This window comes from Cyprinus carpio, chromosome A9 (assembly GCF_018340385.1).
Source record: "Cyprinus carpio isolate SPL01 chromosome A9, ASM1834038v1, whole genome shotgun sequence".
NCBI lineage: Eukaryota > Metazoa > Chordata > Actinopteri > Cypriniformes > Cyprinidae > Cyprinus > Cyprinus carpio.
Window position 1 is genome coordinate 19,643,684 of NC_056580.1, and position 18,954 is coordinate 19,662,637.

General features: G+C 36.4%; 2 protein-coding genes across 6 annotated transcripts; both read right to left on the reverse strand.

Annotated features, from left to right (window-relative positions):
* Window positions 1-267: 267 nt before the first annotated feature.
* On the reverse strand, window positions 268-16,461 carry LOC109096816 (immunoglobulin-like domain-containing receptor 2). Of its 5 annotated transcripts, none has more exons than XM_042764012.1 (10): window positions 16,319-16,461; window positions 12,888-13,217; window positions 11,671-11,790; window positions 7,093-7,149; window positions 5,332-5,478; window positions 5,075-5,248; window positions 3,816-3,929; window positions 3,041-3,239; window positions 1,962-2,622; window positions 268-1,206 (listed from the first exon to the last, which is right to left on the reverse strand). In XM_042764012.1, the coding sequence occupies exons 1-10, from the start codon at window positions 16,362-16,364 to the stop codon at window positions 1,171-1,173; spliced, it is 1,884 nt and encodes a 627-aa protein (XP_042619946.1). In that variant the 5' UTR covers window positions 16,365-16,461; the 3' UTR covers window positions 268-1,170. The 5 variants fall into 5 exon arrangements, with proteins under 5 accessions (XP_042619946.1, XP_042619945.1, XP_042619947.1 ...); XM_042764011.1 differs by having other exon boundaries at window positions 3,041-3,242; XM_042764013.1 differs by lacking the exon at window positions 7,093-7,149 and having other exon boundaries at window positions 3,041-3,242.
* A 578-nt stretch (window positions 16,462-17,039) lies between these two features.
* LOC109096368 (cell surface A33 antigen-like) lies at window positions 17,040-18,607 on the reverse strand. Its single transcript, XM_042764451.1, is given in 5 exon segments — window positions 17,040-17,170; window positions 17,627-17,743; window positions 17,829-17,996; window positions 18,110-18,317; window positions 18,443-18,607. Coding segments are annotated over 5 exon segments (789 nt in total).
* Between the last annotated feature and the right edge of the window lie 347 nt (window positions 18,608-18,954).

An 18,954-nucleotide genomic window follows, 5' to 3' on the forward strand; every position in this document is an offset into this window, starting at 1 on the left:
GGAGACCAGCAAACCAGTTTAGACTGGTTAAAGGAAAACTGTAGACTGTGTCTTTTCAGTCACTGTTCTCAGAATGGAAATGTGTTTGATGATGTAACTTTATCGCCATGATATTTTCCCAAAATAAAGTTAAAAAAGAAAATAAAAAGTAAATTAATTCCAGCTCTAAGTTCTGAATGAGCTGTTCATGCAAGCGATTGTAAACTGCCATCACACGTGACCAAACATTTATTATGACGAGTTGCTATAAAGAATCTAAACATCCTATTGGCGGGAAAATGTTTTATTAATAGTTAATAATAAATGCAACTATTAACTATCAACTATAGCACAATGTGAAAGAAAGCAACAGTTACAGAGATCTAAACATAGTTTGACCACGGAACACCTGTCAGGGCCCATATCAGATGTTTCCTGGTATTGTAATCTCATCCTGGAAAGAAACATCCTTTCCTTTTCTATGTCCTGTCCAGTTTCCTGCATTGGCAAGATTCTGTATTGCTGAAAAATGCCTTACTGTATTTGTTTATTTATTTTTTATGTATGTTGAAGCAAGACAGAAGAGGTAGCCTAAGTGTTCATGCCCTGATATAGATTATAAAGAACAGGGATATTTTATCATCATGAACATACTGAGGTTATCAGGAAAAAAAAAAGAAAAAACAGCAAGTGTTCATATCAAAATCATTATTTTAAAACCGTGGAATACAAATAAATGGCACATTATCAAAAGCATCATCTTTCATGCTTCCCTCGAGACCCAAGTGATACACATTGACAAAAATGTACAGTACAGTGCAAACAAAGGCATTGGCAATATTGAAATATCAGAGACAGTGTCCCATTACAGTACTGAAGATATAAGAAACATCAAGGAATGTTATAGCACTTGAATCTCATTTTAACATAAAGTAATTTTGGACATAATTTTTGTGCAGCTTTAGTCTGAGGACTAATTAAGAAAGTAGGTCTTTTGACATATAGACACAAATCAATATATAAAATAAACACACGTTCTTGCCCTTGACCAGGAAAAGTTCCCAAGCTCTTCATGTTAATGTTTCCTGCATAAAATGTGTCTTTCTGACAGATTGATGCTTAGTGTCTGGGGCATTTCTCTTCAGCTGGACGGTGATGTTATTAGTATGATGTCAGCTCAGTTTGACGACGTCACACAATTAGAGAGTCTCTGCTTAGATGAGTAGTCTGTTAAAAAACACCAAGAGCCACACATTAGACACCCATTACCATGATGCGTTTGCAGATGCGTTGTTAGTGTGCGAGTGTAATGCAGTAAAGAGTTAGTGATGCCATTTATGATACATTCAGGCAAACAGAACAAAAAACACATTAAACCTGTCTGAGAAATCAACCGTTTTGATCATTCAAAGCGGACTTTCATTTACATACATTCTTGTGAAGAATAGGATTTACATTTTAGCATACAAAAAAACATACTGTACAGTTAAAATAATTTCATATTTAGAGTCCCTCTTTGGAAAACAAATGACATAGTACTGTACACCGCTCATAAACATCAAAATTTTACCAGTCAGTCTAGTAGCTCCGTAAATGTTTAAGCTGTAAGAACAAGTTTTATTTAAAGAAAATTTTTTTTTTGCCCTTTATGGCACATTTAATGCAGGAATTGGGATTGAGAGATGTTGCTAGCTGGATTTGACCTTACATAACCAAAAAGACCACAGGTCGGAAAAGAGCATTATTTATGAAACTAATGATTCAAATTTTCAGACTGTAAACATGAATGAATCATACATAGTTGGTGAGCTGAGATGTTTTTTGACAAGATGCAGCTTGTTTTCAAGGATTTTGCTCTTTAACATTTGAGACTGTATTTTTCATATTAATAATATCAATTGTCTCTTCTTTTTAGGCTTGAAGGAAGTTTTGTCTACCCTTCAATGTACAGAAACCAGGGCAGACGATTATAAGTAACTCACCAGTTTCCTGGGTTTGTCCCTGTCCTCCCTGCGCTCATGTAACGTATGGGACAGTCCATGGGCCGGACGTGTATATGAAAAAGGCCGCATGGCAGGATCAGCAGTCCTGTACCGTTCCCTCCCTACATGCTCTTGAGTTCTAAACCTCTCCGCCTCACTTTCAGAGTATGGAGGTAAAGGATCATCCTCCTCTGGGCGGTTGCTAGGTGACCTGCTATTGTAACAGTCACTGCTCTTCTTGGAACTGCCTTTTGAGGGTGTGTCACTGTCATCATCAGCCCTCCCACCTCGCTCTCCATGGCCCCTAAACTTGCGCTCCAGAAGAGTGTTCAGGTAGGTATCATCATAAGACCTCTGACGAGCAAGGTAACGCTCACTATCGGCAGTGTTGCGCCTTTTTGGTGGGGAAGGTGGTGAGCCTCTACGACGCCAATCGTCGTCATCATCATCTCGAGAATACCGTGGCCCATCTCGGTATGACATGGGATGGTCCCGTGACCTTGGACCCATTTCAAAGTCTTGCTGAGGTCCACGAAAGTCGCCTCTCTGACGACCGTGTGGGCCGTATGATACAGCAAACTCTTCCAGCTCATCTAGTGACCCTGTGCGCCCCCTAGCATCAAAGGCTTTGCGTGGCAGGTGTTCAGAACGACAGTTCCATCTGCACAAACAGTCATGATATTATTAGTGCACGCATATACTAAAAGTTCAAAAGTGTGGGGTTAGAAAGATTTTTAAAATGTTTTTGAAAAAAGTCTCTTATGCTTATAATGGCTGCATTCAAAAATACAGTAAAAAAAGTAATATAATGAAATATTGTTACAATTTAAAAAAACTGCTTTCTATTTTGATATATTTAAAAAGGTAATTTATTTTTGTGATGTCAAATCTGAATTTTCAGCAGCCATTATTCCCGTCTTCAGTATCACATGATCCTTCAGGAATAATTGTAATATGCTGATTTAGTGCTAAAGAAACAATTCTCTCGTGTCTTCAGTTTGAAAACCCCTTTGCTAAATAATTAGATCATGCACACACACACACACACACACACACACACACACACACTTAAATTGTACCTGTGGTCATGCTCATCCAGAGAGTGATTGCTCTGATAGTGTGAGGACCGAAGCCCGTGGCCAATCGATGCTGTTCGGATACACGGCTCTTCCATGTGGTCACTGATGGGTGGTAGTGCCTTCCTCTGGACCTGCCGATAGGTCTGTCTGAAGTCCGTGTCACCATCATGCAGAGAGCTCAGTTCTGATAGGCTGTCAGCTGCTGACACAATGACATTATTATGGACTTTCTGGACATTTTTCCATTCTTTATAATAACACCAATGTTAATAATAATTCTATTGTCATTGTAATATGCAGCAGAAATTCTGAACTTGGTTAGAATATTACTAATTGTCTGACATGATCAAGAAGCATGCACAATCACAGATGTATTTTAAAGGGATAGTTCATCTAAAAATGAAAAATCTGTTATCAACAACGTACTTTCAGAGTATAGACAAAAAAAAACGACTGAAACATCTTTTAAGATATTATCTTTTGTGTTCCAAGGAAGATAAAAAAAAATACAGATTTGGAATGACATGAAGGTAAATGATGACCGAATTTTAATTATTTGAGAATTAACTATCCCTTTAAGTTTTTAATGTAAAAGGCAGGTCCATTGGGAGTGTTTAGATGATGATGATGATGAAATAAATTAGACAAGCCATCAGGTGTCATCTGACCATTAGTAAGTAGATTGTCACTAACTCAACTTAACTCAAATTCAGCTTTTCTTTTTTATACAGACAAATAGAGTGTACAGAAACATGCTGACTGCATACAGGCTTACATGGATGACTGCCCCCCTTGGTAGGGTGGAAGTGTGCCAGGTCCCTCTCTGCGTAGTACACAACCTTCATAGCATCCTGACCCTGACTGGCCTGGAGTCGATAGCCACTGTGCACTGTGGACATACACACATGACCTGTGTGTTTCTATTGTGTCCATGTTTCCACACATTCAGTGCATCATTTAAGGTTAAGCCACATGCATGTAACACTCACACAGTACATAGTTAAGCCTTTACTTTGCTTACGGGGAAGTCGTGGCCTAGTGGTTAGAGAGTTTGACTCCTAACCCTAAGGTTGTGGGTTCGAGGCTATACCACGACTGAACCTCCAACTGCTCCCCGGGCGCCGCAGCATAAATGGCTGCCCACTGCTCCGTGTGTGTGTGTTCACGGTGTGTGTGTGTTCACTGCTGTGTGTGTGCACTTTGGATGGGTTAAAAGCAGAGCACGAATTCTGAGTATGGGTCACCATAATTGGCTGTATGTCACATCACTTACAGAAGCATGCACAAAGAGTTTTACTAACCTGCTTTAATTCACTAACCTGCTCCAATTTGGCCTGTCATAGCACAAAACCCTGTCTTATTCACATACCACCTGCAATCCAACTCAGCCAGTAAAACTATGGAGCATGAGAAGTGCCACTTAAAAATAAAATGGAGGAATCAGTACAGTATATTAATTAAAAATAAAAATGTGAATAAATGCACTGACCAATAAACAGCTATATGTATTTTTCTTTCTGTTAAGTTAAATGTAAAAATAATAAATCAATAAACTGCTTTAAAATACCATTCACATTTAAGGGACACCATAGACTTAAATGAATCAATTTCCCCATAATGTTTGCCACTCAGAGGGGGGCAAAATGTTTTACTTCTTGATACACACATTCATTGTGAAACCATTCACCATCTTCATAAACAACACACAACTGCTTCTTTCCCAATGCTAGCAAGCTTGTTCCACTGGCAGTATCTTTAAAACTTGAATTAACATTCTATTTCCAAATATTTGTCTACTGTCATTAGCTCATGTTCACATACTCAGATACAGCAAGCACTTTCGTCTCATCTGACCACAAATTCCTTTAAACATTTTAAATACCCTGTACAGCCTATGATGAAAGTTACAGTGCAGCTGATATTAGTTGAGTTTATTTTGAGTTAGATGATGCAGACTTGCTTCAGCCATATGCAGTTGTTCAATGCAAATGCAGATTCACTAGACAGACATCGGACTGTTGTATTGTCACTTACCTCCAGCTATATTGTTTTCTGCTGAACGAGACACTGTAGTCAACGTGGGTCCATTGATGGATGATGCGGCTGGTGGAACTACAGGAACCATAGGAACACCAGGAACGTAGTAAGGCTGATACATGGCAATCTGAGGAGGTTGGCCGCTCTTTGCCATCTTCCCTGCTTCATATACTTTGAAGGCAAATGGGAATGCTTTTTCAGGTTGTGTATATGGGCAGTGTGTGTAGTATGTATGTGTGTGTTTGTGTACTCACAGTGTTTTGGACAGCAACATGTATCAGGACAGCAGCAGCAGCGTACATAACAACAACAGGAGTGAGGGCAACATTGGCACCAGCAGATCCCAACCAACAACACAAAGAGAACACTACCAAGGACCACAACTCCTACAAATACCCACTCTAAAGGGGAAACAAAAAAAAAAGACTCATCAGGAAACTTGGTTTCTGTGGCAAAAGCAGATCCTGAAGGAAGTGCTGTCCTGAAATCATTTTTGCCCACAGGATTTGAAGTCTCTGATCATGATCAACCACAAGGGATAGCGTCTAAGGGCCTAATGATGAATTTCCTCTGGGTGTGGTGTTAAAATTCCAACAGTATACATTGTTGACCTCTTATTCAGCACAGATAAACTTTATTCTCAAGAATGTTCATAATTATATGGCTCTGAGTACTTATGGAAGATTGGGATAATGAACAGAACACAACCAAATTACTTGAAAGTTGGAATGTTTGTTTTCAAATTTACATCATTATACCAGGACTGGGTATCAAAAGAAAAAAAATCCCAATTTGATTTGTTACATTTGATAATTAAGTTGTAATGCTCTTTTTGCTTACATCTGAATAATATGGTAAATAGCAACAGAACTCAAACTTTGCAGTTAATTTATATATATATAATATATATATTATATAAAGGGATATTAAATTAATTTATATATATATATATATATATATATATATATATATAATAAAGTGCATTACTGAAAGTGAAACTGAAGAACCGCTCTCACATAGCCATCGAAATGATTCAACTGTTAACCCCTTTAACAGAGTTCATGAGTCTTTTAAATGGTTAATTGAAAAAAAACGGCTCATAAATGTCATTCGTCTGTGAATTCTGCTGCATGTTTTTGATTCACTAAAGAGAACCACTTCATTAGAGTCATTTGTTGGTGAATCGTACTACACTGGTCACACTGTATGTTTTTGCTTGCAGCCTGCAAAGACAACTCAATGGAAATGCATTTTTTTCTGCAGTTATTTTGTGATACACTGCCTTTTTTATTACATTCGATTTAGACAGCAAAGATAGGTAAAAATGACTTTTTTTACTACACAGTGCAGGAAACACTGGCACATCATCGATTCTGGGGTTGGAAGAAGTAATGTCAAGATCAGAAAACCTGTATTTTTACCCAACCTAACATAATACACTTTTCATATGTAAAACAATGAAAGTAAGTGTTACTTTTTTGTTTACCATCAAATACAGTTGAAAACCTCTATTTCATTATAGTTTGGTGATGTAAAGATCTCCACAGTGAATGTGTGTGTGACAGCGTGTCTGCTCTGCAAGCGAGCTCGTGATACAATGCAGCAAAACTATCACTCCCATTATAATCGGTTAAGCTGTCTTTAACGCAAGTGGCTTAAAATAAAGTATACTGCTAGCATTCTGGAACAGAGAAAACCTCAGCAGAGTGTGAGATCTAAAAGTAAGTAATGTGTTACTTTCCATAAAAAGTAACAATCATGTGATTAATTACTTGAAGTTATGCAGTAGCCTATATTTAATGTGCAGTAATGTTATAAAACATCAATCATTGATATGTCCTGTAATTTTGAATTATCTTTTCTATTTTTTTTTTTTTTAAGAGAGAACAGATCAGATTGGAGCATTTTGGAGTTTGCTGATTGCAGAAGAAGATAAAGCAGGTGAACTGAAAAGGACCTGTGTGAGAGCACCCACTGAAAAGGACAGGGGGATGAGAGAGGTATGGTAGGTGTACCTGGCATAATCTCCAAATCAAACTCAGGCAGGATGTCATCCAGCACACCTGTCCTACCTGGAGGAGGGAGAAGATCAGACATAAACTGCAGCAGTGGGCAGCAGGTGAAAGTTCAAAGTTTAGGGTCGTGGGTAAATGCTTAAATGTGTGTTATTATGAAAAAGTTACTCTGTTAGTGGCTGTGGATTAATTAAGTTTAAGTTGAAAGCTGTTATGAAAACGTGATTTTTGGTTTTAAACATGATTGGCCTTTTTGTTGGTTCAGAGAATAAATCAAAGGCAAAAGTAGAAAACAAAGTCTGCATACATTACTAGTCAAAAGCTCTGGACACACTTCACCGAATTTATGATTCTTATGATGGTTAAATACTTGAAATTAGTTTTGCAGGCATGAGTGGATAACAATTTTGGTCACTACATTCCTATACTAAAAATATTAATAATAAAGAAGGCATAGGTGTGTCCAAACATTTGATTGGTAATGTGCTTAGGTGTGTGTGTGTGCATGTGTGTTTGCAGTCAATGACAGATACCAAGAAAAGGGTGAAAGGTCAAACTTGTCTCTGGATGAGTAATTAATTTTAGACCAGTGGTGTTTTTCTGTTGCATTTTGGTATATAACATAACATTATTTGTATGACTGTGCAACGTGTGCTTGCAAATGATCAAAGTAACACATGAAAATTTTAAGTCAAAAGTAATTGAAATAAAAAGTAAATAATAAAGAATGTTAAAAATAAAGCTTTCATGTCCAAATTTCAAGCTTTACATACAGTAAACATTCTGATGCATGTACCATTTATATATTTATAAAGCCATGTGAGACACTTTTTTTATGGATGGGCGCTTTTATTTAACTTCTTTTGGACTGATACATGCAACACCCGCTGACTGGAATGATAGAGCTTGAAAGATCAAAGACAATTTTTAATATAACTCCGAATGGATTCGTCTAAAAGAAGAAAGTCATATACACCTAGGATGCCTTGGGGGTGAGTAAAACGCAGCCTAATTTTAATTTTTGGGTGAACTAACCCTTTAAGACTATGTCCTTATCAACCTTTACACCGTTCTGTTCAAAATAAACATTTTTTAAAATGTCAATTCCTGACTAAAATTATGAATATTAAAACGATTAGAAAAAAATATTCAAATCATTAGCAAGATCAAGATTAAGCTTCCCGTCAAAAGAAATGTGACATTTTTTAGAATGCATCCCCATCGTGGACTTCAACCCTGAATTTCCACTGCTAAGCATTTACTCCACTTTATCCTTATAATTAAGCCTTGCCAGTTTAAGTTCCTTGTTTTTGTAGTACATTATACAGAGTCACATCGCCTTTATTAAAACAAATATTTCTCTGAATAATTGTGTTTTTTTACAGATTTAGTGACCCACAATTTATTATTTGGATAAATGCAAATTTCTTTCTTGGGGATAACAAGATCCTCGCAATAAGTAATATAAGCTCACACAGTCTCTATGAGTTCATCTAAAACAGCACAAGAACTTATAAACACATCCCAATTTGTACAGCTAAAACAGTCCTGGAGACAATTAATAGATTCCTTCGACCACACCGGAACTAAACTATGGAGCCCCACACTTGGAATGCAGGAAAAAATAGTAGGCTAAATCAGGTGCATGATTTACTATTTCGTTCCCTTGATTTATAAATTGTGCGCACGATTTAGCAAATCGAGGGAACGAATTAGCAAATCGAGGGAACAAATTAGTAAATCGTGCGCACGATTTATTTATTTTTTCTTGCATGTCATGTGCTGGGCTCTGTACTAAAAAACGTTCCCACCTAGTTTTCTTTAGGATTTGTATAATGGAACCAGGTACACAAGATTATGATCAGACTTACCAAGGGGAACAAAATAATTTATACGCTCCCTTTACAGATCCGTAACAAAGATCCAAACATTTCATATGACATGTAAAACGGGTACATGCTGATAAAATCATACAAGTACTTCTCCATTTTGCAATGATTAAAATCACTCATAATGATGTATATTTATATATATATATAATAATAATGTATATGTATATATATATATATATATATATAATAATGATGTATATGTGTATATATATATAATTATAATTTTTATATCAGTAAGTCATGATCAATATATCAGTAAGTAAATATATTCATAGATTTGAACTATACTTAGTATGAAATGATTGACAGTAATGATATGTTGACATGTTGCTGGTTCCCAGGGCTTATGCTAATGTAAATGTGTGCATTCGTTCAGTCTTTATATCTGGCCCAAGCACAGTTCAGGTTCACTAATGTGCACGAACGAAGAGAGTGAATAAGAGATGAGGTAGAGGGGGCTTTAGCGGGCTTCAGTGGAGGAATATTGGGGACTAATTAATCACACAGCCTCATTAACCAAGGGGGGCAAGGGTACGTCATCACCATGGAGACAATGCTGGCATTGTTTGGAATTAAAAGGTATCCCAGAGGACTGTCCAGTTACCTTTCAACAAACATCTTCCCTGAGAGACAAATGACGGGATGGCTTTAGATGTACAGTCTATTTTACACTGAGCATATTTTGTCAATGACTGGCATGCTGCCAAAAATAAAGAGCATTCTCACCAACTAAACTGGCCTCAGTGTTTAGCTTAGGACCCACATTTTTTGTCAGTATGCAGTTCCTAATGCAACAAGTGTGTAAAAGACAGAATCTCATCTGTTAAAATTATTATCAAATGAAAAGTTATTCTATGTGCTTCCTTAATAGAACAATTCATTCTTACATATTTTTAGTTTTTTAATTTTGACATTTAGAAAAATTTCTTTCCATTTTGTTGTGACTTTGTAAACACATTCAAAATTTACAGGCCTTCACAAAATGTCACAAGTCTTTAAACTGAACGAGAGAGTGCCATAAACATAACTGCCCACTGTCAGAACATACAGTATTTATCCCTGAGTGACAGGAAGTGCTGAGCTGGCAGACAGGAAGAGAAATAATACCCATCTCCTCTACTCCTTGGTTATAGTCATTAAACCAACCATAACCTGAGAGTAAAGGGGACTTCACGAAGAGAGGTAGAGAAGTGAAGAGAGAGACAGGCGGAGATACAGAGAAGGCAAGCTGTGTAGTGTAGATTGCAAGTTATTATCAGACTTAAAGGGGTAGTTCAACCAAGAATCTGTATGTTCATAAATATATTGATGTTGTAATTACAGTGCATATCTGTACAAGTGCATTTGTTGCTCCCTTAAAGCAATCATATTTCATACCCACTCAACAAACTATATACTCCCACAACAGATGTTTGAGGGAACGCATGAAAAAGAAACAGAAGGCATTCACCTTATTAGAAGGCAGTGTATCATCAGAGTGAATTGAAACTTATATTCCAAGGTAAAAAAAACAACTTACAGTTGCTCTAAATGTTTAGAATAATAACCTACTTATTTCCACAGCGACTGGTTGTCTTACCTAAAAAATGTGGGACCTGCTTGGTAAGACAACAATTCGCTAATAAGTGGGTTATTATTCTAAAGAGTTGAGTTTTGTTTGATGTTTTGATTTTACAGTAAAATTGTATTAATTCATTTGACTGAATTCTGAATATAGTATTGTAAGAAATTACTGTTAAATACTGTTCATTTAAATAATAATGGTGTTGCTTTCCTAGGCATCCACCACTAACGGTCGAGAGCTAAACTGCAAGTAAAACATGACTACACAGCAAGTTTGATGAAACAGGGAGTGTCTGGTTCAAATTCAAACTTTTAACCACTAAATACTCCAGATTACACTCTCCACTTCATAAACAAATTAAATCTTGATTACTCGGAGGGCAGTGCCTTCCTCCACTTCTTAGTGTCTACATAACACTCTCATAGATCCTCCAGTGTAAGTTCTAACCCTCTCATGGTTTTTTTTTCTTTTCACCTCACAGCACTGTTCTAGAGGCCCTGGCATCCCCTGGCCCCTGAAACCCCCTTCGTTCCCATGGAAACGGCTTAAGAAGTGGCTTATATTGCTCACGCCGATAACGGTCAGTTATTTACTCTTTGTCTGGCATGAGGCATCTGACTTTGTTTTGTCCAGCTGACACAGAAATAACTTATGCTGTTAGGGTCAGTCCCACAGCACCAAACAAATTGTTTCTCTCCACAGTGATCCTGTCCAGGACAAGTAAAATATGTGAGGTTTTCCTGATCTGATGAACAATAGTGTCTCTTATTAAGGATCTGAGCCCTGTTGAGAGGCATGCGCTGTACAGTTGTTGTCATGGTAGCGCTTGTAAGTGCACTCAGCAATTCAGACTGGGATTGGCATTAACATTCATTTAGACACAATAACCAAGCATGCACACATAAAAGTAAACATTTTTGGAGAACAATGTCCATTTCTTTATAGGAAACTCTGTAAATTACCACAAATATTGAGAGTCCCTAAAGCACAGCATTCACTGACACTTTTTCAAGCATTTTTAACAGTTCAGACTTTTCTAAAACCATGCTATAGAGACATCAACTGACTTTTTTTGTAGTGCTGATTCAGTTTTTGAGAAGGATCTGCCCTCATGAGACTCACCCTGCACCAGTAGCTCCACCTGGCCGTCATTTTTCCCTTCCAGGTCATCAGAAATGACCACCTTACAGAAATACACACCGCTGTCGCCCCACTGCAGCTGTCCAATGCGAAGATCTGCTTCTGAAAAGGTTAAAAATTATTTGCTTGTTTAATTGTAGGGGAGTAAATGTCTCATTTTAATATTTTTATTTAGTTTTTTGGTTTCCACAGTAACATAAAAACAGATTAGCTGTCAGTTGCACAATTTACTTTTAGAACCTAACGTTTTTAATCAGTAGGAACAAGACATTATTCATCCTCATTATCTTTCTTTAATATTTAGTCAGGACAATCGTAGTCTTTGTTGGAGAGGTGACTGGAGGAGGGAGAGCTTTGATGGCTAAAGTCAGAGGAGAGGGTGTTTGCGTTTGATAAGGAAAGCTGTGGGGGTGTTTTGTGAGACCTTTATGAGGTCCAGCCCCCTGACCATTGTGCGACCTAGAAAAAAACAGCCCTATTTAAGAACAGGAAAACACAGCACAGTCGGCTGGGTTTTCTAAGGGGGAGATGGATTATGCACAAGATTGCAGACTTGAGAATAGAGCGGGCTCAAAATTTAATAATATAACAAGATGATTTTATTATACAGTGGCCCCAAGAAGTATTCAGACCATTAAGCCACAGTTAAATGTCATTGTATGAATGTCACTGCAATTAAAAGAAATATTAAATAAGTAGCATCTGCAAACAAATTATGCCATACATTTTCTCAGAACTGATGTCATTTCACAATTACTTTTAACCGATTTAATGAATTAGTTCCCCTCAAGTTCACACAGGTGCTCCAGTTGAGTAGTCACAGGTATATATTTATTTACAGGTATATATATTTGAAATATATTAAATTTAATCTAATCTTGATGTTATTAAATTGACTATTAGGCTGCCAACTTGTTGACCTTTTTACAGTTTTGTGTTTGAGACTAACCTGTTGAATTGACTAGTTAATAAATGACCATGGAAGTCCCCTTTGTGAGTCATTAAGTCTGGAATTTCACTTTCCAGCTGACTAATGTTGTTATTTTGTGCATCTAATTGATCTGAAAACACTGAAAGGTTAGAATCAAATTCAATATTCTGCCTCATATTTGATTGAACTTCACCTTGACTCAAGCTAAACCTCTTCAAAAACAACAAACAAACAAAAACACAGTTATAAGGCAGCAGAAACACATTACTGTTAATGATGGAGATGTCTCTTCCTTTGTAGTGCTCTGCTAATGTCATGGAAGATCCCTGTGCTGAAGCCACTATGCGGACTGTGCGGCTGTTGTCAGAGCAGTCCAGATGAGACTTGGCTCCCAGATCAGATACATGGACTCCCAGGGACTCAGGAAATGTGAAGGAATCCCGAGTACGGTCTGTACAGTAGGACTTGTACCACCACTGCACCACGGCGGTTTGAGAAGAGTGGGTGGTGTAATGACACGGAAGAACGATGGAGCTGAACAGCATAGCAGACTTCTTCTCATCTTTCACAATCACCTGTACACCATTACAACTTTGCACTGTGCCAAAAAGAGAGAAAGAGATTGAGAAAAAACACATTACTAAATAACAGTAACACAATTACACTTAAGGCTGGAATACACTACACAAGTTGACACTAGTTTACGAAAGTCAGAGCCAGTCTGCAGATTTTCCCAGAAACCTGTGAGTATGCATGATATGCATGCACAGACTTTTATTTATTAGCTTCGGACTGTGTCTCTAGCCAGTTGGAGGATATCACATATTGTTTTCATTTGTCATGCATCTCCTAGTAACGAGGCATGAGTTTGTTGTGTTTGGAACAGTTTGAAAAATCTGTGATCCGTTTAGACTCTGTGAGTCGTTTAGTGTCTGATGGCTAGTTTATCTCTGTAACAATTTATAAGCTCGGCAAGTGTATGATCGATAGCTACATGTCATGTAGTGTTTTCTAGCCCTTATGTAGAGCACGAGACAGGAAGCTGAGATATGCAGAATTTGCAAAAGGTATATTTGTATTGCAAATTCATAATGGCTTTTATAAAACCGTTAAGACAGTTAGAATGAAGAAAAAAATATTTTTTTTTTTTTTGCAACACAGTTAACAAAGTTTGAGACATCTAAATACAGTGAACCCTCTGTTTTGTGCAAGTAAAAAAATATTTAAAAAAAAATGCAGACAAAAACTATGTCAGAACTCCGAAAATATTAGTTTTTAGTAACTGATAAACTTATATTTGTTTTGAGATAACTTGGGTCACAGTACTGAAGGTTGAGCTTGAAAATTTGTCTACATTGATATTAACATTGATATTAATTAATTCATTTATTCATTAAAATGCTTTACTTGGCTTCCTCTCATGCTGTAGATATACATTAATGTTATTGACTTGGTGTCACAATTATAGCCTAATCATTGTTTAAGTTTTTGGCCATTAAAATTTGCTGACCGATATAAAAATTATGAATTTACTATTTGTCCAAATTATGACACTTTTTATTTCAGTTGTTGGAAACATTCAGAATTGGGACTAAAATAATCATATTAAGTCTTTGACATTGCAGGTGTGTTTAAAACAAGCTACTTTTTTGTTTTAAGCTTGTAGGATAATACATTAGTACTTTAAAAGCATTACATTTTACTAGTACCTTTTGAAAGGGTACCAGTGACATTTGTGTTCCTTAATGTCTGAGAGTTATCAAAAAAGAAAATGTTATTTGTGCCTCTTATGCTTATAAATTAGACAAAACTGTATCCTTTTCACAGAATTCAGGGGAACAGCAAATACACTCATGAGCAAAGAGAGTAATGCAAATTCCAAGATACAGTGAGCTTTCAGCAGCAACTGTAATGACTACTGACCTGTTCATGATTAGTATTATGGTGTTTGAGTGTAATGGTACGTTTCATAGCGTCAGAGACAGTCATGTGTTCATTACCAAAAGCCCTTTCTCAGTCTAGGCCAAAAAAAAAACAAAAACAAAAAAACATTTTGCTTAGTGCCTCTTTTCGAGAATGCTTAGTCACACCATTCACTTTATCAGCTAGAGATTACAAGGTGAAATGACCTGAAAACAAATGCCTAAACACATCTGGATCCAGTCAGTCAGCAATTGTGTGTGTTTCACAGCATGAAAGAGTGTGTTTATCCAGCCTTGTGTGGGAGATTTTGGAACAGAAAGCTGGACAAAATCAGAGAAGCACCCAAGAGGAGGATCTGCTGAAGTGAAAAATAGAGTGAGAAAGAAAGAAAGACGTGTGAGTAAAGAAAGTTAAATTCCATCCTATGCAGGGGGTGCAGAGAGGCGGGGGCTGTCATTTTTTGGAGAGACGTCACCTTCTCTGACTGTCTGACTGGATTGGGGTGGTGAAACCGAAATATTCTGAGAAAACTCTTACAACAGATCAAGTTGAGAACAAGTAGGGAGGAGGTCTCTCCCACAAACAAAGAAATACTCTAATTATCGTCAAAGGGTGGAGCACACCGCATAAAAACATACAACAGCCAGTCACCACAGATGTTTGGATGAGATCTTCACTCATTCATTGTTGACCAAGAGGAAATGGAGCAACTTCCTGAGCATTTCCCAACTGTATTTTAGAATGATCGTGTTGCTGAGGGAATGGAGGCGAGAATTCTAGAATATATTCATTAATGCTCTGTTCAGGGTAGATGGGGTCCTCCTTTTGTCCTCTCTCTGTTGCCTGTTTTACTCATTGTTTGGCATTATGGTGAACCCCCACCCACTAAGGCTCAGTGCAGGAGGGGGATGTTGAGGTCCCACCAATAAGATACACTCATTGATTCGGTCATCCATGAACAGCCAGTTAGGTTAAAGAGATTTAAACCAAGCCATTAGTAGAAGAGAACTTTACCTGATTATATGTGTTAATGAATTGCTGATGCTAACTAAACTATTACAGGGAGGCGTTACATAATATTGAAAATAGTATTCAGCAATTTACCAACTCAAAACAACGTTTTTCTAAAATATTTATACAAATTCACACATTCTCTTCACTGAGAGGACTTTTTTTTAAGTGTAGTTTTAGTTCACAGAGTTGGCCACTTAAATGCTCATAAAACAACCATCATGTACTGTATTTTTGCATCCACCCATCCAAGAACTGATACAATGCAGCTGCACTCCCTGACACACATTTCAGCAGCACTTCCTTCAATTCTCTCCCACAATTAAACTTTGGAATGTTAAACAGTTTAAATGTTTGTCTATGACCTATAATTAAAGAATTGTGAAGTCCCTTTTATACATTACACATATGCAGGCATTTTATAATAATCATTAATAAAGATGACTAAATTATGTTGAACGGAAATACATATTGATTTAAATCAGTAATAATTTTAATAACTTGTATTGAATGTAACAGACTAATTTAACAATAAAAACTGTAAAAATTAGATTTTATTAATTTTTTTTAAAAAAGTGTAAATTGTAAATTCATTGTCAGTTTTAAATGAAAATGGTTAATAGTACATCCGTCACAAGGACCCGTGATAAATCTACAAATAAAGCCGGGCTCAAGGTTTTCTAAGCTCTCAACCTGTTGCTTTAGCTGTTCCAGTTTCCTATATTTTTATATCGCGACCAAATAGAATGCAGATTAATAACTCACGTGAAAATAGTATGTATAGAATAGAGAATCCGTGTAACAAAACCATGATCCAGTTTAGTGCGGTTTAGTATACAAGTATGTAGTTCATCTTCTCCCGGACTGTTATTCGCTTCATCTCTGTCTGCTGCGCTGCTCAGAATGAGCGGATTGTACCACTCTACTGAAGGGGGAAGCAACTGTGTAAATTGAAAACTGAAAACTAAAATATTAAAAGGTGCTAAACGGCTGTTTGAAAATAAAAACCGACTGCATTTTTTTGCACTCAATGAAATGGATGTCAAATAATTATGATAAACTACTTTATATAACAGACACTGAAACAGTCTCCCAATTTTCGAAAGTGGATGCGTCTGTCAGAAAAATACTGCAATATATTGCATTAAATGTAAAGGCGAAAAAAATATAATTTAAGGAGACTTTTATTCTCCATTAGTATGTGCTTATAATGCATTATGTCTTTGCTGTTGTTCCAAAGACACATTTTATTGGGGGAAAAAATAAAACATGGCTAGTTTACTTTTAATTGCGTAATTAGGTAGGCCTATTTTAAAATCACCTTTTATTTAGACTACAAAAAGCAGGTGTATGTAACATATACAGATGAGATTGTTTTATTCATTCATACAGATGAATAAAACAAAAACACATCCTAACAACCAGGACCCAACACCCAAAAACCAACAATCACTTCATCTATTACTTTGAGAGCATAAATGGAGACCTACTCCATTTCATAGTATCTTGGTTTCTGTTTCTGTTTGCGGCAGCAGCAGATGATGACTAGGCCTATTATGAGCACTGTAACTCCAGCAGTACAACCAACAATACCTATTGTGGCAAGATTCATAGAAGCTGTAAAGACAAAAAATCAGAAGTCTTCTGAGGTCAACATTTCACACATTAAACTTTATACTGTTAAGATACTGGCACGCATCAAAATACCAGTCAACCCAAATTGTAAGCATGAAGGGTCACCCTGAACCTAACCATCAGAAGTACCTAAGCAGGTCCTATGAAACCAGAAATTTAATTATACGATTTCACATGAATAGTTACATATAATATATAATAATATAATATAATAGTTACAAATTTTCATGAGAGTGTGTCGGAATAACAAACTGTTGAGTGTGTACACTGTAAATCAGGCCATCTGTCATGCTGACATTGAGCTATAGTTTCAAGATCTTTAATATCAATAGCCTACATGGTAAAATAACTGGTAATCTGAATCCAATAAATCTAAAAGGTAAACCACCTTATCACCTTAAAAAGAAAGAAAAAAAGGGCAAATGTGGCGATACTCACACAGCATTACAGACAATGTCATGTTACATTTGGCTGATCTGACCTTATTGGTTGACAGGCAAATATAGTAACCTGATGTCTCCATGGATACGCTGACCAGAGACAGAACTCCATCCTCTGTTACACAAAATAATGTTTAAACTTTAGCATAGAGAGAAAAAATATGTAATCACGCTAGTTCATTGAAGGGGAGAGAACTTACTTTCTGTGTTTTTGACAGGAAATGCTCGAGGGGCATTTTTGACATATCTCTCCCATTTGTATGTTGGTGTAGGCGAGCCCTCCTCAGAGACACAGGTTATGCTAATATTGTGTCCGTATTCTGCTGTGCCTACTACCTTACAACTGGGTTGTGATGGTGCAACTGTAAAAAAAAAAAAATATATGTAGATATTCATTCAACATTTGAGAAGGATTCTACTCACCATGTAAAGATATATGGACTATTCTTTTGAGACAAAGTGCCAGAGATCTTAACCTGAACCAAAAAAAAAGTAGTGTCAGTTGTTTTGCCTTCAATGTCTCCAGAAATCTGAACAAAACATTTAATTCTTCTGCTTTCTTGAATACTGACTTGTTTTAGTGTAAATTGCTATGTTTTTGCAGTAAGGTCTGTTACTATGAAGGCTTTGCCTTGATAGACTGATCCAATGTCTACTTTACCATAGGAGTAATAGTTACCAAAAATGACCTACGAGGCCAAAACAGAGAACCGTTTAATTGCTCCACTGTGATAGTTTTATTACACGGTTATTGTTTTTACACTAATCATGGATAATGGTGTTTTGCTAGACAGTTGAAGTTTTTCTGGCTTACCTTCTTTTCAGATGTCTCATCAGGCTCACCAATCCATGTTATAATTATATGGTCATTTACTTGATTTTTAGGTTTAAAATTACATGTAAGGGTGACATCATCACCCCTGGCAACCTCCACAGTATCTTGACTCATCGTCACTTCCAGTCCAAAACTAGCCGACATCCCCATGAGGCAAAGAGAGAGAACCTTGTGAATATCAATCAATGTCATACAAAATATATATATTTATATATATATATATATTAGGGCTGTCAAATGATTAATCACGATTAATCACATCCAAAATAAAAGTTTTGTTTACATAATATATGTGTGTATACTGTGTATATTTATTATGTATATATAAATACACACACATGCATGTATATATTTAAGAAGAATATGTTATGTTTATATATTAAATATATTTATATATAATATAAAATGTAAGAATATAAATATATAAATGTATATACATGTAAATATTTTCTAAATATATAATTTATGTGTGTGTATTTATATATACATAA

Excerpts from the sequence above, each read along its gene's own strand:
- LOC109096816 (XM_042764011.1), bottom strand. The coding sequence starts at position 16,364 with ATGGTTTTGTTACACGGATTCTCTATTCTATACATACTATTTTCAC. Across the intron at positions 13,218-16,318 it reads TCTATACATACTATTTTCAC|TGCAAAGTTGTAATGGTGTA; the intron begins GTGAGTTATTAA and ends TTTTTGGCACAG. Across the intron at positions 7,150-11,670 it reads GGTGGAGCTACTGGTGCAGG|GTAGGACAGGTGTGCTGGAT; the intron begins GTGAGTCTCATG and ends TCCCTCCTCCAG.